General features: G+C 41.8%; 1 protein-coding gene and 1 pseudogene across 1 annotated transcript in view; one reads left to right on the top strand and one right to left on the bottom strand.

Annotated features, from left to right (window-relative positions):
• PELP1 (proline, glutamate and leucine rich protein 1) overlaps positions 1 to 23334 on the top strand; it is a 30229-nt gene that overhangs the window by 1339 nt on the left and 5556 nt on the right. The window contains exons 2-5 of the mRNA XM_058283656.1: positions 7343 to 7407; positions 8005 to 8110; positions 17552 to 17701; positions 17918 to 17989. Coding sequence (XP_058139639.1) covers positions 7343 to 7407; positions 8005 to 8110; positions 17552 to 17701; positions 17918 to 17989 — 393 coding nt within the window. The remainder of the gene's footprint in view (positions 1 to 7342; positions 7408 to 8004; positions 8111 to 17551; positions 17702 to 17917; positions 17990 to 23334) is intronic.
• Positions 10191 to 17429, bottom strand: LOC139437196 (cytokine receptor-like factor 3; annotated as a pseudogene).

Raw genomic sequence — 23334 nt, 5'->3', positions numbered from 1 at the left:
TTAGCTCTATGCACTTTGATTTGATTTGTTTTTGCATGTAATTTTAAAAATTTACAGGGGAGTGGATGTGGCTCAAGCCGTTGGGCACCGGCTTTTCACATGAGAGGTCTCGTTAGGTTCCCGGTGCCTCCTAAAATCCAAAAAATACCCCACAAACAACAAGCAAAACAAACAGAGGAGCCAACTCAGGGGAGCCGATGTGGCTCAGTGATTGAGCACCCCTTTCCTCCATATGAGGTCCCTGGTTCAATCCCCTCCCCTGGTACCTTAAAGAAGAAAGAGAGGAAGGGAGGGAGGGAGGGAGGGAGGGAAAGCTATAGAAAATTTCAGAAGAAAGAGGAAGGAAGGGAGGGAGGGAGGGAAAGTTACGGAAAATTTCAGACATATGCAATAGTAGAGGGAATAATTTTTTAACCACTCCACCCTATGCTGTGTACCTGTTACCTCAATTTAACAATGTACATTTTAACTCTTATTTTACCCCTCCACTAACCAACCTTTTTTTTTTGAGTATTTTAAAGTAAATTTCAGATATCATTTTCCCTATAACTGTACATACTTTGAAGGATAGAGGCAGTTTCTTGTTCTGCCTTATATCACCAGGGCTTAGTTAGTACTGTCCATTCTTCAGCCTGTAGCCAGTGCTCTTTTAAAAAAAACATTGAGGAGATTACAGTAGTCTCCTGCTTAAAATCCTGTAGGAACTTACTGTCGCACAAGGTGCTATATAGTGTCATTTCTGCTTCCTTCTTGACCTCATACCATTTCCTTCTGCTCTTAACTGTGCTCTGACCCCCGGCTTGCGTAATTTCTGGATCATGTTGAGGCCCTTGCCTGTCAGTTCCTTCAGTCTTTGCTGGGAAACTCACAGGAATATGAGCTTATTTAGGTCTCAGCTTAAATGCCACCATTTCCGAGGGGTCTTTCCTCACAGCCTACCTTAAAGTAGTCCCTCCCCTTCCATTATTCTCTGACACATTACCCTGTTTTGTTTCATAACTAACACTTATTACTAGTTGAAGAAATTTTACTTATTACCTGTCATATTTTCACTTCTCTTCCTACCTGGTTTAAATTCCATGGTTCATTATAATCACTTTCTTGCTCCTTTCTTTTTTCATTGTACTCATCTGGCAATACCGCACCTATCTTAAACTCTATTCTGTATCTGCATCAGCAGCAGCTTAGTGTGGCTAAAAGCAAACATTCATCCTTGTTGACTCTTCTCATGGTAAATTCATGACCATTGTCATCTCAAGTGGACCCTGAGTGTTGTCTAGCAATCCTACACATGCACACTTTTCTACATAGCTGTTCATACCTCCTTCTTTTCAGATATCTACCCCTCCATCTCCCAGTCCTCACGCTAAGCTGATGACCTTGCTTCCCATTTCCCTGGGAAAGTAGAAGCACTTGGATGGGAATTTCCATAGGTTCCCATCACCATAACTACCACCTTGCCTGGATTTGTGCTCATAGGCTCTTCCCTCCCCTTAGCAGGAATGAACTGCCCATTCTTCTAAGAATAGTCCTCCGCTTATGCACTAGATTTGTCCCCTCTCCATTTGCACAAGTACACTGCTTCAGTAGTTCTCCTCCCCTCCCCACCCCTGTTAGTTTTTCCCTCTTTATTGGATCTTCATCAGAATACAGTTCAAAATCCCCCCTCCACCTCTTGCCTCCTTTCTCTATTTTCCTTTATGGCAAAACTTCTTAAATGGGTTGTCTATACCTATTGTCTTTAATTCTTCTCCTTTTCTCTTCTTTTAATTTTTACATTATTTTGAAATAATTTTAAGTTTACAGAAAATTGAAAGAGTAGTACAAAGTATTGCTGTATTCACTTCGCCCAGATTCTCCAAAATGTCAACATTTTAAGTGCATTTTAAATGCATTTTTATCATTCTCTCATTTGTATATTTTTTCTGGGTCCATTTAGGAGTAAGTTGCTGATATGATGCCTTTTATCTCTAAGTTCTTTAGCATTTCCTTAAAAACAAGAATGCTTTCTTACATAACCAATTCCATTATCCAAGTCAGAAAATTAACATTGATAAAATAAATCAGGGATTCTTAACCTTTTTTGTTCCACGGACCCCTTTGCCAGACAGGTGAAAACCACGGACCCCTTACTAAGTCCACACTCTACTGTGTATTATTTAATAAATATATCACACCCACACTAACACATCCCCACAAGAATAATGGTTTTTTTGAATTCCAGTTCAAGCTCATGGACCCCTTGTTAAGAACGCTTGCAATAAATTATCTAACCTATAGAGCTTGTTCAAGGTGTGCCAGTTGTCCTAAGAGTGTTCTTTATAGCAAAAGGAAAAAAATCTGATCTGGGATCCAGTTAAGACTCACACATTGTATTAAGTTGTCATGTCTCTCTAGTTTTCTTTTAAAGATTTAATTTTTTATTTATTTCTCTCCCCTTCTCCCTTCCCACCCCCCAGTTGTCTGCTCTCTGTGTCCATTTGCTGTGTGTTCTGTGACCACTTCTGTCCTTATCAGCAGCACTGGGAATCCGTGTTTCTTTTTGTTGCATCATCTTGTTGTGTCAGCTCTTTGTGTGTGGCGCCATTCTTGGTCAGGCTGCACTTTCTTTTGTGCTGGGTGGCTCTCCTTACGGGGTGCACTCCTTACGCGTAGGTCTCCCCTATGCAGGGGACACCCCTGCGTGGCACGGCACTCCTTGCGCACATTAGCACTGCACATGGGCCAGCTCCACACGGGTCACGGAGGCCTGGGGTTTGAACTGCGGACCTCCCATGTGGTAGGTGGATGCCCTGTCCATTGCGCCAAGTCTGCTTCCCTCTAGTTTTTTTTAAATCTGAAATTGTTCCTCAGTCTTTGTTGTATGATCTGGACTTTTTTTTTTTTTTTAAGATTTCTGTTTATTTCTCCCTTCCCCTTTGGTTGCGCTTGCTGTCTCCTTGTTATATTGTTGTCTTCTTTTTTTAGGAGGCACCAGGAACCCAGGATCTCCCATGTGGGAAGGAGGTGCCCAACTGCTTGAGCCACATCCGCTTCCTTGATCTTGACATTTTGAAGAGTACAGGAGAGTTATTTTGTAGGATGTCCCTCAGTTTCTATGTCTGCTTTTTCCTCATAATTAGATTCAGGTTGTGTATTTTTGGTAGGAGTACCACAGAAATGATATTGTGCCATTCTTAGTGTGTCATATCAGGAGGCACATAATGTCTATTTGTTCCATTACTGGTGATGTTAAACATGATAACTGAGTTAATGTGGTATCTGCCAGGATTTTTCCCGGTAAAGTTATGATTTTTCCCTTTCTGATTAGTGTCTTGCAGAGAGATACTTTGAAATTATGTAAATGTTTCTGAAGCGTTTGATAAAGGTGATTGCTCCTTTCTTCTTGAAGCACCTTCTCCCATTGGCTTCTGGCATACCATTCTCTTGATCCTTTTCTCACCACTCTGGACACCTTTTCAGCCTCTTTCACTGGTTCTTCCTCATCTCTCTGACCTCTGAAGGTTTGAGTGCCCAAGAACCCTGTCCTAGCACGGCCTCTCTTTCATTACCCTGACTCCCTGGGTGATCTGATCAACTCTGACTGACAACTCCCACAGTCACTTTTCTAACTAGGATTTCTCCTCTTAACTCCAGACTGAGCTAATCAATGCCTGTTTGGTGTCTCCATTCTGATGTTAAATAGGCATCCCTGTTTAACTTACCTAAAACTGAACCCCTGGCTCTCACCCCTAAAACCTGCTCCTCCAGCAGTATTCCCCTTTTCAGCAAATGACAACTCCATCTTTCTAGTTGCTCAAGCTGAAAACCTTGGAGTTATCTTTATGGCCTCTCTTTCTCTCCCACCTGTATCCAGTTTGCTATTAAATCCTGTTGGTGCTACCTTAAAAATATATCTGTAATTGACTGCTTTGTCCCTTCACTGTTACCACATCTTTTCTTGCCTGGGTTATTACAGTAGCCTCCTAACTAGTCTTTTTGCTTCTACCTTCTCTACAAGGCAACTCAAATGATGATGTTTTTGAAAAATAAACTGTAAGTCAGGTAATGTTACTCCTCTGCTCAATTCCTTTCTCCCCTGTGGCCTTTTATCTTACTCAGAGTAAAAGTTACCAGCCACCTCTTTGGCTCTACCAGGTCTGGCCCTGCTCCCGCTGACTTCATCTTATTGCTCCTCTCTCCCTTGCTTGCTCTTCTCCAGTGTAATTCACCTCCTTGCTGTGCTCAGATAGGCCAAGTGTATGTCATCTCATAACTTCACCCTTATTCTTTCCTCTGCCTGGAGACTTTTTTTTTTGGTTATCAGTATGGATTTTTTAAAAAACACTTTTATTGAGATATAATTCACATATCATTCAGTTTGCCCGCTTAAAGTGTGCAGTTCAGTGGTTTTTAGTATATTTGTACTAGAACTTTGTTCCTTTTTTTCTTATAAGAGAAGTTCTAGGTTTACAGAAAAATCATGCAGAAAATACAGTTTCCATGTCCCCCCCCAGTTTTCCCCATTAAAACTGCATTAGTGTGCTACCTTTGTTAAAATTGATGAAAGAATATTTTTATAATATTGTTAATTATACACCGTATTTAGCATTTGTGTTATAAAGACATGGATTTCTTAAAAAAAATATTCTAGTAACGTATGTACCCTAACATTTCCCCCTTTTTATGTATTTTTTTTAAAGATTTATTTATTTATTCCCCCCCTCCCGTCGTCTTCTCTCAGTGTCTATGCACTGTATGTTGTTCTTTCTGTGTCTGCTCATTAGGCATTGTTCTTGCTGTGTATTCTCATTTGGCATCTCCCAGAACCAATCCTGGGATCTTCCAGAGTGGGAGAGAGGCAATCATTCTCTTGTGCCACCTCAGCAATCTGTTCTGCTATGTCTTCTTTTTGTCGCTCCTCTGTGTCTCTTGTTGCATCATCTTGCTGCACCAGCTCTCTGCGTTAGCCGGCATTCCTGCACGGGGTGGCACTCCTGCGCGGGGTGGCACTCCCACACGGGGCGGCGTTCCTGCGCAGGGCGGCACTCCTGTGTGGGCCAGCTCAATGCGCAGGCCAGCTTGTCTTCACCAGGAGGCCCTGGGCATCAAACCCTGGACCTCCTATATGGTAAACGGAAGCCTATCTGCTTGAGCCACATCCATTTCCCTGTATGTTTTTTATTAATTTTTCACTAGAGATGTTGTAGATTTGCAGAAATATGCATAAAAGATATTAAATACAGAGTTCCCATATACTACCCTATTTATTAACACCTTGCGTTAATGAGGTACATTTGTTATCATTCATGAAAGAACATCCTTATACTTATAAGCTATAGTCCATCAATTACAGTAGGGTTTATTGTGTTGGCAGTCCTTTGTTTATTCTAGTAACATATATACACCTGCTTTCAAATATATATTAGTAATTCACTGGTGTTAATTACATTCACATTGGTTTCCTACATCACCATCATCCATTCCCACAACTTTTTCATCACTCCAAACAGGAACTGTACCAATTAAGCATTACCTCCTAGTTCCCTGGCCCCTGGTAACCTGTGTTCTAGCTTATGACTCAGAATTTGCTTTTTCTAATTATTTCATAGCAGTGAGATCATACAATAGTTTTCCTTTTATGTTTGTCTTATATTCATTCAACATGATGTTTTCAGGGTTCATCCATGTTGTCGCATATATCAGAACATCATTCCTTTCTATGGCTGAATAATATTCCATCGTATGTATATACCACATTTTGTTTATCTATTCATCTGTAGATGGACACTTGGGTTGTTTCCATCTTTTGGCAATTGTGAATAATGCCAGTATGAGCATCAGTGTGCAAGGATCTGTTCTAGTCTCTGCTTTTAATTCTTTTGGATATATATCTAGAATTTGGATTATCAGTTCATATGGTAATTTTATTTGTAACTTTCTGAGGAACTGCCAACATTTTCCTCAGTGGCTTTACACCATTTTTCATTCTCCAAATACAATACAGTGAATGAGTGTTTGTTTCTCCACATACTTTCCAACACCTGTTTTCCATTTTTTTAAATAGTAGCCATTCTAGTGGGTGTGAAATAGTCTCTCACTGGGGTTTTGATTTGCCGTTCCCTAATGGCTAATGATGTCGAGCATCTTTTCATGTACTTTTTGGCTATTCTTATATCTTTAGAGAAATTTCTATTCATGCCTTGCCCGTTTTTAAATTGGGTTGTCTTTTTGTTGTTGAGTTGTGGGCTTTCTTTATGTATTTTGGATATTAAACATTATCAGATCATGGTTTCCAAATACTTTTTTCTCATTCTGTAGGTTATCTTTTCACTTTCATGGTGAACACTTTTGAGGCATAAAAGAACTTCATTTTTTTGAATGGTCACGTAATATTCCATTTTATGGATATACTTTGTTGTGTTTATTCATCCATTGATGGACATTTGGATTGTTTCCACTTTTTGCTATTATGAATAATGGTGCTGTGAACATTTGTATGCAAGTTTTTGTGTGGACATGTGTCTTCATTTCTCTTGCATACATACCTGTGTGTGGATTTGCTGGAACATATGGTCACCACATTTATCTTTTTGAGGAACTGCCAAACTGTTTTCCACAGTTTCTGTAACATTTTACATTCTTACCAGCAGTGTATGAGGGTATCAGTGTATCTTGCTTGCTCTCTCACTTTCCTTTACGTCTCTGTTTGTATGCCACCTTTTTAGAGAGACTTTTTGAACCCACTCTAAAAAACTATGAACTGTCCTTCTGTTCTCCAGGCACTTCTTTCCTTTTTGTTTTCTCTTACCCTGTGTCATGGTTCCCCATAGCACTTAGCGCCATCTGATGTACAATATTTTTGCTCGGTGAATTGTTCATTTTCTGTTTCTTCTAACTAGGCTATAAATTCCTCAGCACCTAAAATAGTACCTTACATGAAGGTGGCATTAAACACACTTATTAAATAAATAAATGAACACTTCCCTCCACAAGAGCATGAAACTTATTTGTTTTATTCAGTTCTGTATTCCTTCATCTGACTCAGTGCATAATGTGTATATGTTGATAGAATGAGTGATAAGAACTGTCAGGGAGATGCAGGTGCCTTAAGAGAAGTCTGGATGTGGAGAGGTTACTTGTGGGAGATCTAGTAAAGGAACTTTTTATGGGGTGCTCAGAATGGGAGAGAAGACTGAAAAGGGGCTTTGGTTGACTAGGTCTGTGTTGGTAGGCAAGGGCCTCTGGGCCTCGGAGGAGGTGTGACTTCAGCAAAGACCTCATAGAAGCATCAGGGAAGGGCCTGGAGAAATTCTGTGTCTTTAGTATCCTATCTCTGACTCGCCTGTTTTCTTTCCTCCAGAACCTTTCAGCTGTTGGAGCATTGGTGGGTCTCAGTAATGCACGTCTTGGTTCTATCAAAACTCGGTAAGTCTTTAACCTTGTTTTTTCTCCTGGGAAATGATCCTTAGGAAGTTGGCTATTTATCTGTCCATCTATTGTCACCACCCCATGGATCCAAGAGATTAGTCCATTCCCTAGAGGGTGGAGCGTTTCATTCTTTTGTGAGCTCAACTGAGTTGAACCCCACCTGTTCCAGCTCCTGAGTTTCCTGTTCGCCACCTGGAGTTACTTCTCTCTTCTTTCCTTGCTGCCCCCAATCACTCCAAGTCTTCCAAGTATTTCAGGAGTTTGGAACTTATGTGGGTCTGGGGGTAAATTCTTGCCATAGTCCAGTGAGAGTAAAAGAATGGTAAACAGATTTTCTGAAGTTTAGTGCCACCTGCTTGTCATCTCTCCTTTTTTTTTTTTTTAAAGATATATTTATTTTACTTCATTTTGTTTATTCCCCCACCCCTTGTTGTTTGCGCTTACTGTCTGCTGCCAGCTCAGCTCTCTGCAGCGGCGCGGACCAGCTTGCCTTTACCAGGAGGCCCCAGGAATCGAACCTGGGGCCTCACATATGGTAGACGGGAGCCCAGTCACTTGAACCACATCTGCCTCCACTCTCTCCTGTCTTACAAGGTTCGAAGGCTTGTGTCTGTTGTCCCTGCTGGTAGGGGAGAGCCCCACAGAGATGTTCCAGCAGCACTGTGTCTCTTGGCTCCGGAGCATTCAGCAGGTCTTGCAGGTAAGGATTCACCACCCTCCTCCACCCAGTTGTCCATCCTGGGTGTGGTATGTTCTTTGGTGCTTGGACATTTAGTTCTCTGGTTTACAGAATAGTTAGAAACAATTTCCTGGTGGAGGGGAACATGAGTTCCAAAGAAGAACATCTTTTTAACTTTCTGATGTTTTTATCTATTGGGTTATTTTAGTTCATCTGACCTTTCACACAATATAACTTCCTTGTCATTTTTCTAACAAGTGTCATCTCTAAAATTCCTTTTTCTAGGTGTTTGATTTTTTTTTGCCTGCCCTTGTTCCTTTTTCAACATTTTAATTTTTTTTTCTACTTTTACAACCTCCTATGTCACTGTCCTTAGCTATTCAACAAGAATTTTCTAAGCATGTATGGTCAACTGCATGCCAAACTGTGGGGAGGCAGTAGAAAGAGGTCTGTAGCCCCTGTTTTTATGGTGCTTATAGTCTAGTGCAGGGGTTGGTGGACTTTTTCTATAAAGGACTAGGTAGTAAATGTCTTAGGCTCTGTGGACCGCATAAACTATATATGGTCTCGTTGCATATTGTTTGTTAGTTTGTTTTCCTAACCCTTTAGAAATGTAAAAAACATTCTTAGCTTATGGGCCATAGAAAAATAGGATCCCACAGATTGTAGCTGCTGATCCCTGTTCTAGTGGAAGAAGATTTAATTGAATAATTACACAAATGAGTGTGAAGTGGTAAACTGAGGAGGTGCTATGAAGGGAAAGAGTACAGTTCTCTGAGAACATAAAACAAGAGAATGACCCAGATTGGGGTGGTGGGTGGTGATGGTGAGGGTCAGTGGTCAGGGAAGTCTTTTCAGAACTGATCAGTTGGAGGTAATTAAACGAAGAAAGGGGGGAAAGTGTTCTAAGTATACAAATGCCCTGAGAAAAGAGGTGTTTGGCCCTTCAGAAGAATTGTAAGCAAGGTGGCAGGGCTGGAGATGAGATGAAGCTGGAGAGGTAGGTAGAAGGGAGCTAACCATGGGCCTTGTTAAGAATTCTGGGTTTTGTTCTTCTAGCAGTGGGAAATCATTGAAAGTTTTCAAGTAGGGGTGAAGAGGTGGTGGGGATGATATGATCAGCTTTTCATTTGAAAGCATCACTCTGGCTGCTGTGTGGAGAAAGGAGCCAGAGTGGAACCAGAGAGACCATATAGAAGCCTGCTAAAGAATTCCTGATACCTCACATAGGATGGTGGCAATAGAAATGATAAGTGGATGAGTTTTTTGAGAGAGACTTAGGAAGCTAAGTGGACGGATGGGTCCTGATGATGGGTTAGAGTCAGGGAGAAGGGTATGTCCAGGGTGGCTCCTGGATTTTTGAACACTAAGAAAATCAGGTTCAGAGGAGAGGGGTGGAAATGCCAAGGGTGTGGCTTGGCTTTCCGTGGAAGCCTCTTAGTAAGCTTAGTGCACATGTGGTGGGCGTGGGAGTGGGAGTGGGAGTGGCCAGGTGCCTGAGTGGTTGGAGGGCTTCAGCTGGTATGTTTTTACAAAGGGGAGGGAGAGGGAGTCTTCAGCATTTAGACGGTAATTGAAGCTGAGGATGGTATTATTGAGATGGGATTTTAATGATCAGCTAGAGGAGAATGTGCTTACAAAGGAGACAGACGGAGCAGCAGAGAGTGGAGATAAGTAAGATTATGGGTGGATGGAATCAAACAGAAGAGTATTTCAGGGAAGAGGGAGGAGTCACTTAAATGTTTATGCCCTTGTGAAGTAGAGCAAGATGAGGACAAAAATTACCAGATATAGTAGCTCAAGGGTTATCAGGAATGTAGTGAAAGTGTTTTTGGTGGCGTTGTGGACACTGAGGCCAGACTGGCATGGGATGAGAAGTGAATGAGAGGTGGGGAATGAAGCAAGGAAGGTAGGAAATCCTTCCAAGATGTTTGGATGTGAAGGTAAGGGAGAGATTTACCTTCCCAGAACTGGGATTTGGCAAGTGGAATATGGGCTGAAAAGGAAGGATTTTGAAGATGAAAGAAACTCGAGCACCCATAAATGTCAGCCGGAAGAATCCATTTGAGAGGAACTGGTTGGAAATGCAGGAGAGGGAGGGCTAATTGATAGGGTAAGGTTCTGGGAAGAAGACGGGGTGCAGGCTGTAAAGCATACTGGGGGGCTGTTGACAGGAGGAGGAATTCGTCCTCTAGTGTAACGGGAAGAAGCCAAGAGAGGGTGGTGAGCCTGAAGATGGTGTTTTCAGGTTCGGGAGAAGGAAGTTAAGGGATTTCCTGGCTTTGGGCTCTATTTTTCTCCATGAATTTGTAGGCAAGGGTACACTGAGGTGATTGTGGTGGGAGAAGTTGGGGTTTGGAAGTTTGAGGAGTGAAGAGAGTTACAGAGAGAAATGCAGTAGACTCACTGGACAGTGTTGAGGGTCCCTTTCTACTTGGTAGGCCCACCTATTCCTTTTTTTTTTTTTTTTAATTTCTAATGTCTTATTTAATATTTATTAAATTTTTAAGAAATTAATTGAAGTATGCAACAAGATCAAGTGGCAAGAGTCACCATCACCAGATAGTGAGAGAAAAGTTAAAGGGCTGAAAAAAAGTAGCAGAAAAACTCTATAGATTTCCACACAAACTAGAATCAATACTCTCACGAAAAGAAAAAACAAGAAATAATTCAGATGAGTGATTAAGAGCACAGACTCTGGAGCCAGACTGCCTGGCTCCACCATTTACTAGTTGTATGACACTGGGTTAGTGACTTAATGTCTCTCTGCCTCAGTTTCCTCATCCTAAAATGGATAACTGCATCTCTTTATCATTTGGTTATTGTAACAATCAAATGAGTTCATGCAAGTAAAGTGCTTAGAACGGTACCTGGTGTGTAGTAAATGCTATTTAAATATTAACTACAATTATTATAACTATGATGATGATATTCTGAAATTCTTAGTTTGAATTTACCACTCAGGAAGCTCTGTTGCACAAAAGAACCTAGTTCCTAAGAGATTCACTAATGGAAGAATTTCTGTAAACAAGGGATGCAGACAGAAGAGGAGTGTTAGTAAAGAAAAACTAATGGTTATTTAGGTAATAATTAAATAGACTTAAAAAAAAATAGATTCCTTATATTTCTCTCATTAGTATTTTTCTGGTTATTAAGTCATTCTTTCATCATAACACGAGGTGAGAGGAGGTATAAAAAATGAGATAAAGCATAAACTATTACATTCTGGTAACTGCTGCCATTTCAAATCATTTGACTAGAAAGGAATGTGGCAACATTGGTTTAGATAAAACTTTCAGATACTCTTGGTGCCTTACACAACAAGGACAGAGAATGAGAGGAATTTGGGGCAGGCATTCACAATAAAATCCCACACTCTCAAGACTTAAAATTTAGAGAAGAGTTTGCTCTGCTGAGCTGAGGATAGTGAAAATCAGGCAAACCTTACTTCTACATAACAAAACTGGGCTTTGCTTTCTAGAAGGAGCTATTTAGAAACATTACCATAGAGTGTACATCTCAAATAACATGAAAACAAATAAAAGGTAAATTTCCTACTACAGGAAGAAATGAGTAAAGAAGTAGGAAATTAATTGATGGTAAGAGACTTGCTTTCAGTTTGATTTTACAGAAAATTATATATCTAGTATGATTTGCACAGATAAGTTATCTTTCACAGTGACCTGCTCTTACTGATTCGCAAAAGGAAAAATTTTTCTTGGCCTCTGAATTTTTAAGATTGACTTTTTAGGAAATCCTGGGATTGAACCCAGGACCCAGGACCTTGTACATGGGGAGCATGCGCTTAACCACTGAGCTATATCCTCCCTCAGTGAGAGTTGTTTTTTGTTTGTTTTTAGGAGGTACTGGGGAATAAACCCAAGACCTCATATATGGGAAGCAGGTGCTCAACCACTGAGCTACATCTTCTTCCCAAGACTGACTTTTTTTTTTTAAGATATATTTTTTATTTATTTCTCCCCCACTCCCCTGTACGCCTGTTGTCTGCTCTTTGTGTCCATTTGCTGTGTATTCTTCTGTGTCTGTGGCTCTGGGAAACAATCCTGGGAACTTCCGGAGTGGGAGACAGGTGATTCTTCTCTTGTACCACCTCAGCTCCCCTGTTCTGCTACGTCTTCTTATTTTCTCTCCTCTGTGTCTCTTGTTGCATCATCTTGCTGCACCAGTTCTCTGCATTGGCCGGCATTCCTGCGCGGGGTGACTTTCCCACAGAGGCGGCACTCCTGTATGGGGCTGCATTCCTGAGTGGGCCAGCTTGCTGTGTGGGCCAGCTCGCCCCGTGGGCCAACTTGCCTTCACCAGAAGGCCCGAGGGATCAAACCCTGGACCTCCTATATGGTAGTCGGGAGCCCAATTGGTTGAGCCACATATGTTCCCCACCAAGACTGACTTTTGAAGAAGAAAAAGAGACATAAACATAGAGTACCTACTATGTATCAAGGACAAGCAAAGAATTTTACATACATTATCTCAGTTAATCTTCATAATAACCCCGTGAATACAGATGAGAAAACTGAAGCATAGAGAAATAAAGAAACTTCCCCAAAGCAACACTGCCTTTAGGTAAAGGCATGAACTCAGGACTATTTCATATCCTAAACTCAGCCATGCTCTATGCTCTTCCACTCTACTGCCTAAAACTTGAAAGATGGATGTTTTAATATCTACTTGCCTGAAATTCAATGTCTGCCCACAAAAATAAGTTGAAACACTGAAGTGGAGAAACGTGATGGTTCAGAATCATTTGGAGTACTGTATTTCTTTGACTGCTCAGACTGTATCCTTCAAAGCTAGCTGTCCATTCTTTTTAATGTGAAGATATGAAAAATTATTAGACTCTTGAGAAATAACTTTAATTCAGGCATATCTCCTATCTAATAAAATCATGGTTAAAACAATTGTTTGAGCTTATTCCAAACTAATTAAGAACTAATTAACAAATGAGTCTAAGTCTTTTTAAAATTATAATGCAGGAGAGAGATCAATTTCAAATCATAAAACTTTTAAGAAAAAGCCTCGTAAAAGCCAAGATATTTATTTATTGAGGGTATGGAAATTCAGTGTCCTATGCATTATTTAAAATTTTGACTTTAGATGATGCTAATACTGCTGTCCAGGATTATTTTTGAACTCTGGTCATAAGAACTTATGAAAGGGAAGCAGATGTGGCTCAACTGATAGAGTGTCCACCTACCATATGGGAGGTCCAGGGTTTGAACCCTGGGCCTCCTGGCCTGTGTGGTGAGCTGGCCCATGTGCAGCACTGCCATGTGCAAGGAGTGCCGTGCCACACAGGGGTGTCCCCCACTTAGGGGAGCCCCATGTGCAAGGAGTGCGCCCCACGTTGAGCTACCCTGCGTGATAAAAGCGCAGGCCGCCCAGGAGTGGCACTGCACACATGGAGAGCTGACGCAGCAAGATGACACAACAAAAAGAGGCACAGATTCCTGGTGCTGCCGAGAATGCAAGCAGACACAGAACACACAGCAAATGGGCACAGAGAGCAGACAACGGTAGGGGAAGGGGAGAGAAATAAAGAAAATAAATCTTAAAAAAGAACTTGTGAAAATTTCTCAAAATTCACATGAAGTAATTTGAGCAGGAAGAAACATTTTCATGTTGTTCTCATCAATTCAGAATTTGTCCTTAGAAAAAGGTTGTCAGTGTGCTGCCCTTAGCAAAGAATACAAGTGTTCTTTTTTTTTTTTTTAAGATTTACTTATTTATTTTTTTATATCTCTCCCCTTCCCCCCCCCCCAGTTGTCTGCTCTCTGTGTCCATTCGCTGTGTGTTCTTCTGTGACCACTTCTGTCCTTATCAGTGGCACCAGGAATCTGGGTTTTCTTTTTGTTGCATCATCTTGCTGTGTCAGCTCTCCATGTGTATGGTGCCATTCTTGGGCAGGCTGCGCTTTCTTTCGTGCTGGGCGGCTCTCCTTACGGGGGGCTCCCTGACGCGGGGGATACCCTTGCGTGGCAGGGCACTCCTTGTGCACATCAGCACCTGGGTCAAGGAGGCCCAGGGTTTGAACCGTGGACCTCCCATGTGGTAGGCGGACGCCCTATGCATTAGGCCAAGTCTGCTTCCCTACAAGTGTTCTTATAAATAGTTAAGCTTCAAGAGTGAGAAAAGAGCATACCATGAGGTACCCCAATGTGGAATGACCTATGTGAGGGACACTCCAAGAACTCCATTCCTGTTGGCCATCTCCCCGGGCACAGACTCTGACTGATAATCAACATTGGGGTCTCTGTGCAATACTATGAATTCAGTTTCAGAGCCTACATATACATCCTCAAAATGATGTGAAGTGCATTTCCAGAACTAGAGCCTGTAGTCTTGGGCTGGAAAGTCATTAACCTTACACCATCTTACTATGATGCCTCCAGGTTTCTCTATTAGTTCTTCTAACTGTACTTGTGGGCGAGATGCTAACTGTTTCATGGTTTAAACATGTGGTTTTTAACTATGTTAAGAATTGAGTCATCCAAATGAGCAGATAAACAAGGCACATCAACCAGTAATGGCATTTCTGGTAAGCTGTCCAACAGAATGTGAGAGGCCTTTTGGCAAAGCTCCAGTTTCTCATTCTGTTCTCCTCCATCCCTAAGAATGGCAACCTCGCCTTCTTGAATTAAGTCTTTTGCAGTGTTACCTCCATGCTCACTTAGCTTCTGGCAGTCATCAGGTGGCTTAATGGTCTCCTGCTCAATGGTGTCCACCTCTTTTTTTTTTTTTGACATATAAAACCATTTATTGGTAGTTGAACTATAGTAACCCAGACAATGCTATAGCAACGTTGGAGCAAAATTCGACTCCCTCGATGTTCACAAGCGCAAGAGAAATGAGACCTAGGTAACATGCAGAGAGCAGAAACCTAACATTCAATACAACCACAACACAAGAGTCACTCTGCAAAAAGACATAAGAATTCTAAACCAGGAGGTTGCTCCCTGGTGGTGTCTCACCAAAAATTGGGAGGTAGAAGTTTAGTTAAGGCCTGAAAGTTCTTCCCAGTCTTGATTTTAATGCCACTGTATGGCGTCTTTCATCAAAGAAAGTCTGAACATGTTTCACCATCTCTCAGTGAAGGAAGCATGGTAGGTATCATCTTCCATATCTAGCTGGAAATGACCTTAGATGGCTGAGTGGAAGTAGAAAGAAAGCTGTATCTTTTAGACGACAGCTGTACCTGCATTTAGAAAATGCCATTTGACTTGCAAACTAAATATGGAAGTCGTTGATGGAGAAGAAATGGTGCCGCCGTGTTGTCATTCCTTTTTTACGCAGTCTGTTTTCCTGCCTGTAACCACACTTTAATCACTGTGGGCAATGATTGAAAGTCAAATTTTATACCATAAAGCAAAAGTCATAGCAGTAATGGGAAAAAATATCAACACTTAAACAATTTGGAATATGCAACATGAAATTTGTGTGTTAGAGAGAGAGAGAGAGAAAGAGGGAATATTAACATACACAAACCCAAAAGAAAAAAATAAAACATCTGCTTTTTATCAGCAAACATTCAAAGCAAGGGACAGCAGCAGAGGCTGAGGTAGCTGAAGTTTCCTAGCCTTAAAAAAAATCCTACATCCAGATACTTTGATGACCCAAAGCTCTCTGAGAAACTTTTACCACAAATACATTGTAAGATGTCCAAGAAACCCACATGGTATTAGAACCTCAACAGCATCAGAATCTTAGTTGTCTTGATGTTCCAGTATCATCTAAGGAATATTCCTATGTAAGTCTTCCACTGCCACCTCCCACATGCGTTCATGGATGGGATTATCAGAAAGGCCTGTCATCTTCACAGCCTGAAGGCACAGCTCGGGGTTGCATGCCTGAATCACATCCATGACCATCACATACTTTCTTGGCTCGAGGCAGGGCCCCCTGCGTGGCACCCGCTCCAGGCTGCACACCAAGAAGGGCCCTCTCGGGTCCCGCAGCCTTGCTTTCCGGCTGCCAGCTGCCAGCACTATGCCCTGCATCCACACGGCCACCAGCTCCAGCAGCCCATGCCAGCTGCCACGTGCCTGGGCCATCCTCCATGTTGTGCTGCAACTGCTCTGCCAGCACCTTTAGCAGCGGCAACAGCGGCAGCTTCATGGCCACCAAGCATCAGTGCAAAATGACGAGGCAGCCACCAGTCCACTCCTCTGGCGGACCTGGTATCCTCTTCTTGCAAAAGGGTCACCAGTCTCTCATCAAGGAGCTTCCCGAGGATTCCACTCTCTATGTCCATTCATTGCACGTTCTTCTGTGTCTGCTTGTCATCTCTTCTCATCTTCTCTTTGGGAGGTGCCGGGAAATGATCCCGGGACCTTCTGATATGGGGGAGAGGCACTCGGTCGCCTGAACCATGTCAGCTCCCTGGTTTTTTGTATCTCTCACTGTCTCTCCTCTGTGTCTCTTTTTGTTGCATCATCTTTTTGTGCCAGCTGTCTGTACCACTCAGGCCAGCAAGCTCCCCTTGGCTTGCTTTTCACCAGGAGGCCCTGGGAATCAAACCCCAGACCCTCCATATGGTAGATGGGAGCCTAATCACTTGAGCCACATCTACTTCTCCATTAATGTTTTTTGAAGACGTCTCTTATCTGTGATGCACTCTCTCTGATCTGCCTCCACACCTCCAGCCACCCCTGCAGCCTCTAGCCCAACTCCTGCCAGTAGCTCTGTGCAGCCACCACATTCTCATGAACTTCCTGCAGCAGTAGCTTGGGCTCCAGCTCCGTTTCACCTCTTGTCCAGCCCCGTGGCAGCCAGCTGCGGGAATCCACCAATTAATATGCATTCTCATTTGTTTTGTTGGCACATGGCCTTCTTTGGACTAGCAGGAGATATGTGCTGTTATGTTTTTCCCTTAGGTACGTGTTAATTTTCCAGGGAAATCCTTCTAAATCCAAATAGTTTTTCTTCATGAGTTCTAGGTTTAAACCATCTAGATAGAAACCTTGGAGAGGTGGAACAGTTCTGTTGTGGTTGGGATTTTTTGTTTGTTTGTTTGTTTTTGAGTCTGAAAGGTCCTGTTTCCTATTCCTAGCATATATATTATGAGAGAACCAGAAAACTCTTGATATCTTCCAGTTTATAAGGTGTGGCTTTGTTACTTTCAAACAAATTCTTATGACTCCAGGTATCCTTAATACAAAAATGTAAAACATGGGGGAGCCAATAAGCTCAGGGGTTGAGTGCTTGCTTCCCATGTATGAGGTCCTGGGTTTGATCTCTGGTACCTCCTAAAAACAAACAAACCAAAAAAAATGTAAACATGTCCTTTCTATAGACCAATATGTTACTTTTGGATAATCCACATTTCTAACGCCCTCTATTTCTATAGACAGTAGATTTGATGGTAATATTGTCGTTAACAGCGCTATTTCTCAGAAGCCCATGTTCAGGTGAGGTTGGAAGCATGGGGTGTTGTCCTTCTCTTAGACCCAGGACCCAGCCCCCACGATGGAGTTGGCCGTGGCCATCCTGAGGGACCTGCTCCGATACGCGGCCCAGCTTCCCACGCTCTTCCGGGACATCTCCATGAACCACCTTCCTGGCCTTCTCACCTCCCTGCTGGGCCTGAGACCCGAGGTGAGCGGTCCCCGTTGGCCCCTGGCAGTGCTTGCCTCCACGCATGCTGTTTGAGTTAAAGAACGTGATAGGAAGTGATTGGGGATTAGGATTGAAGAAGTAAGAGGGAGGGGCCAAGAAAAATCATTATCTGGAGAAGGGACTTTAAGGGGTGGGTTTACGTGGGGGTGTTGGGCTCTCAGAGGTGTCCTCCCTCACTTGCTGTCTTTCCCACAGTGTGAGCTCTCAGCACTGGAGGGAATGAAGGCTTGTATGATCTATTTTCCTCGGGCTTGTGGTTCTCTCAAAGTAAGTATTCAAGAAACTCCTTTCCCCACCAAAATAAGCCTTTGTAGCTCTCTCACCTCTGCTTCCATTCCTGAGATTTCCAAGCACCTATCTTTTTTTCCCAAACAAAATTTTACCTTTTTAAGATAATATAGCTTAAAAATAAAATCAATAAAAGGCTAATTGTAAAACAGTAGGTCCCTACCCTGCCTCTTTTTTTTTCTTAAACTAGAAATTTTGTAGTAGCATACATATAAATAAAACTTTCCCATTTTAGCCACTTAAATGTACAAATATACAAATTCAATGGTATTATAGTCACAAAATATTGCTACCATCACCAACATCCATTACCCTAACTTTTTCGTCTCTCAAACAGAAACACTAATACCCATTAAGCAGTAACTTCCCCTTCACCTCACCCCTGGCCCCTGGTAAACTAATCTGTTTTTTGTGTCTATGAATTTGCTTATTCTAGTTATTTCATATAAGCAGGATCATAAAGTATTGGTCTTTGTGTCTTGCTTATTCCATTCAACATGATGTCTTCAAGGTCCATCCATGTCGTTGCATGAATTCACTCTGTTTTCGGCTGAATAGTTCTCCATACTCTATTGTATGTTTATACCACATTTTGTTCGTCCCTTTGTCTGTTGATGGACGCTTGAGTTGTTTTGGCTGTTGTGGATAATTCTATAGATACTGGTGTATAAATATCTGTTCGAGTCCCTCTGAGCACCTCTCTTTTTATTGTTCTTTAAATTCACCTATCTCCACAGCCACAATTATACCATCTTGTAGCACTTTAGATGCCTTATCTCATTTAATCTTCACAGGTGAAGAAATTGAAATCAAGTTACTTGCTCAAGATTAGTAGGGCTCAGAACCCGTATCTGATGCCAAAGCCTAGGCCCTTAACCATGGACCCCTGCCCCTTTATGCCCGGTCTTCTCTGTGTCTCTAGAATGCCCTGCTCATTTTTCTATTCTTACTTTGTTCTAAAGTTCTTATAATTTTCTCCAGGAAGTCTTCCTGACTTATCACTTTCCTATGACTATTCTCCCAAAACTCCTCTCATATTCCTGGTTATAATCTCCCTCTATCATTTCCTGACCCCTTCCCCCAAGCTGTCATGACCCATACAGATAGCTGTACAGCAAAGCCTTATTAGTTCAGACGGGCAGGGGGTGTGTGGGTCCGATGAGGGAGGTAAGTACAAGAATTACAATTTTAGTTTCCAGAGAAGTAATAACAAATATGAATGGTTAATAGATTCTGCTAAAGCAGCAAAAATTACTGGCCATTTGTAATTAGCACTTTTCTTGCTTGTCGTAGAATTAGATGTCAGCTAATACCTAAGAAGTAGATGTTTTCCTGTAGAGTAAATGTACCTCTCTTATGTTGTTAATACTCTAAAACAAAACAAAACATAAAAAAAGAAAAAAGGAAAAAAAATACTCATCATTGCTTGACAAACCATTGGGTGTGTACCCTTACTCAGATGGAAGCATAAATCTATAAAGAGGTGGAATTAGTGGCAACTTAATAGTACTTTTTGCATAACTGGTGTGTTTAACTGTATTGGCCATCAATATTATCAATTAAGTGAGAGTTTGCCATTCACATTATCTTGAAAGTAAGATTACAGGGTTCTATGACCCAACCAAGAGAATAAACAAAATCTTTTAAGGGAAAGGGAACTGGTATTTAATAGGGGCCCACTGTACGCCAGGCACTCAGTCAAGTGTTTTAAACTGTTGTCCCATTTATCATGATAAAAATTCTGCAGAGTTGGTATTACCCCATTTTACAGAGGAAAAAACAGCCCAGAGGGATTTAAGTAACTCAGTCCAAGGTTATTTATCTGCTAGTTGTAAAATCAGGATGTAACCAAATCTGTTTGCCTTAAAAGCCTGTGTTCTTTCCACTAAACCAAACTCTCAAGGTGCTTTTAAGAATATAGACAGGCTTGGCATATGGTTTCAAATCTAGTGCCAGCTCTGATCACTTGGGAGTGTCTCTGTAGACTGCTGGCTCAAGAAGGGTGAGTTGGAGCTCTGTGGGTTCAGGCTCTGTGATCGAGGAGTGGTGTCTGCCATGGCTTTAGTAATTGGTTACTTGCAGTACCTGGCAAAGTTTCTGTCTTAGTTTGCCAGGGCTGCTATAACAAACATCACACACCCATTGCCTTAAACAATAGGAATTTGTTGTTCACAGTCACAGAATGAAAGGTTAAGACTTGAACATGCCTTTGTGGGGGATGTGATCCAATCCATCACAGTTCTTTAGCAGATGCTATTTCTCAGTGAACATGAAGTCATGTTCTTGTTAATTCCTTGTTTATATGCAAATGCTTCTAACCACAACTCTAGAATCTTTGAGAGGACAGGGCAGGACCTTTGTCAAGAAGACATTTGGCGTAACTCATGGAGTTAAGTTTAATAAAAACTGCTTGTATTGTAAAATATTCTGTAAGTTAGACTTCCCAAATTACATGTTGTCCCTGACCCCTCATTGGTCAAAGTGAGATCTCATTGCTAGTGTCTATTTTAATTTAGTTTTGTTTGGTATCATCTTCATCTACCTGCATCCTCCTATAAAAGTGGGGGGAATTGAGTGTTACCTGCAGGGTAGAGAGATTGAAAATTATGGGGAGTAGAGAGCCAAATGTTTCTTCTGCTGTTAATTTTCAGTATGAGTAGTAAGAAGAATGCATCTATAATCCACAACCTTCTGTCAGTTGTGTTTACTTTTTGGCCTGCTTTTTGTGTGCCCTTTCCAAACCAGACAATAAAACTTTCATATGTCGTTACAGGGTATCTATGTCTTTATTTCTTTAGGAATAAAGAGTCATCTGGAGACTTTCTCTCTGTTGAGGAATTGGGCTAAATGTCCTGCCAACACTAGATAAGAATCTCTTTGTGAGAGGCCCCTGTGATGATTTGTACTTGGAAAGTCTCACAGATCAGAACTTAGGAAACTGATAATTGCCATTTTGAAGTGTTTTTATGTCTTACTTCCCTTCCCCTAGCAGATCCCAGGGCACTTGCAGTCTCCAAGTTCTTCCCAGATGATGCATCTCAGGCATTCTGAGTCCATGAAGTAAATCCCTACACAACTTTATTTCACCTCCTCTTCCTTGCCAAAGTGATTAATAGTTCCTTGGAATTTTGGGAGACATCCCAGGCATGTGTTGTGTGTGCATATGTGTTTTAAGTGAAATGCCCCAAGTGAGCCATTACCTGAATTTCCTTTGTGGGTCACCAGCACAGACCTTGTGGTCAGAGCCATGTCACTGTATTCTGCTTTGTTGCAGTCCCAAAGCTTTATAAGAAAATCATCCTTGGAGAAGCTGGGAATCAGGAGACCTGTGGGTGGTTGCTCTTATTTGGCTTAAAGTGTTCTGAAATCCACAGCATCACACGTGAAAATGCTTTCCAGGTTCCAGGAGAAATGGTTCTAGATCCTCTCTGAAGTCACTATAACTGGGTCACTATAACTGCTTGTCTCATGGTCAGTAAGAGTCTTGAAGTAGAACGTGGGAAACTAAGTGTGGTCCTGCTGCAGGTAGCTCGGGTGTCCTGGTTTCTGAACCACGTGCTGTTCCTCATTTTCTTCCTTAAGCCCCTTCCTCTCTACCTGGTGCTACTACTGATTTCTCTTCTAGAAGCTTAGCTTTGTGCATGTAATACCGCCTGGGTCATGGATCTGAGCTCTAGAGAAGGTCAGTACTTTTCAACCCAGCGTTTACGGCCCCACCTGCTTCTCCAGGCATACCCTCTGACTCTAGCTTTCCTCACATAGTTTCTCTCTACTCTGGTCTCATCTGCATTTTACCTGTTCTCCTAAAACCACTCAGTTCTGCCCTGTCCAGCCTCAGTATCTTTCTCTCTTGACCCTCTCTTAGCCAGTGTTGGTTCCAGGTTATTATTCTCTATACCTTTTTTTTTTTTAGATTTATTTTATTTATTTATAAGCCCCCCCCCCCCCCAGTTGTTTGCTCTCACTGTTGCTCTTTGTCCATTTGTTTTGTGCTTTCTGTGTCTGCTCATCTTCTCTTTAGGAGGCACTGGGAACTGAACCCAGGATCTCCCATGTGGGGGAGAGGTGCTCAGTTGCTTGAGCCACCTCTACTCCCTGCTTTGTTGTGTCTCTCATTGTGTTTCCTCTTTGTATCTCCTTTTTGTGGCATCTTGTTGGGTCAGCTTGCCTCACCAGCTCATCACATCAGCCCATAGGGTCAGTTTGCTGTCTTGCTCGTCTTCCCTAGAAGGCTCCAGGTTACAAGCCAATTGCAAAAATAATATAAAACTCTACAGAGAACTCCAGCATGTACATACACCTCCATGTCCAGATCCACCAATTTAACATTTTTCCACATTTAACTTATTCTTTCTATTTGTCTTATCTATCCAGCCATTAATCCATCTGTCCATCTTTTGGTTTGCCTGTCTATTTATCATCTGTTTCCTGGACATTTGAGAGTAGGTTGTATCCGTTATGCTCCTTGACCACATAATACTGCCATGTGCATTTCCTAAGAACAAAGCTATTCACTTACACCACTACCTTGAGTAAAAATTCAAAATTCAAGAAGTTTAACATTGATATAAAGCTTTCAGCTTTCCTAACTCTTAAATCCTACCAAAATCCTGTATCATTCCTTTCTAGATCTTTAGTGTGGGGTTCTTAACATTTTTGTGCCATGGATCCTTTCTCGGAATAATGTTTTTAAATTCGTAAAATAAAATACATGGTATTTTAAGGGAAACCACTTCTACTGAAATGTGGTTATCACAATATTTTAAAATTTTACGAGAGAGTAGTATGTGCTGCTTTTTTTAAAAAAATTTTATCTTTTAGAGCAGTTGTTGGTTTACAGAGAAATCGTGTGGGAAATACAGAGTTCCCATGCCCCCAACCCCATACACATCTTGTATTACACTTGATGGACTAATATATCTGCTTAAATAATACGATCTAGTGGTGGTTCTAATCATGACCATACTTCCAAATTGGAGATTCATGTACCTCGCCTCCCAGCTTGGACCTTTTTGTCTGTCTAAGCTTGTAGAGAGCTGCTTACTGCTCTCAGTACTTTGTATCCTTATTGACTTGAGGGAGATGACGTTATCATTTTACAGAAACTCTCGGGAGGAAGCCCAGCTGCCTGTGGATCAGGGGTCAGCTCCTTTTCCCCCAGGACAGACAAGCTAAGAATAAGAGCTGACTTTCAGTTGTCCTTTTACCGTGAAAGCATGTCTGCTACCAGGCCCTGATGCCCCTTAAGATTCTTTGCTTCCTGTATCTGTAGGAAAGAAAAAGGCGTGGGTTTAGATTGTGATGGTGGGAGTGGACAGGGTGCA

Source organism: Dasypus novemcinctus, chromosome 21, assembly GCF_030445035.2.
Source record: "Dasypus novemcinctus isolate mDasNov1 chromosome 21, mDasNov1.1.hap2, whole genome shotgun sequence".
NCBI classification, from domain to species: Eukaryota; Metazoa; Chordata; class Mammalia; order Cingulata; family Dasypodidae; genus Dasypus; species Dasypus novemcinctus.
The sequence above is the reverse complement of the archived record's forward strand: the minus strand, read 5'-3'. Positions and strand labels throughout refer to the sequence as shown.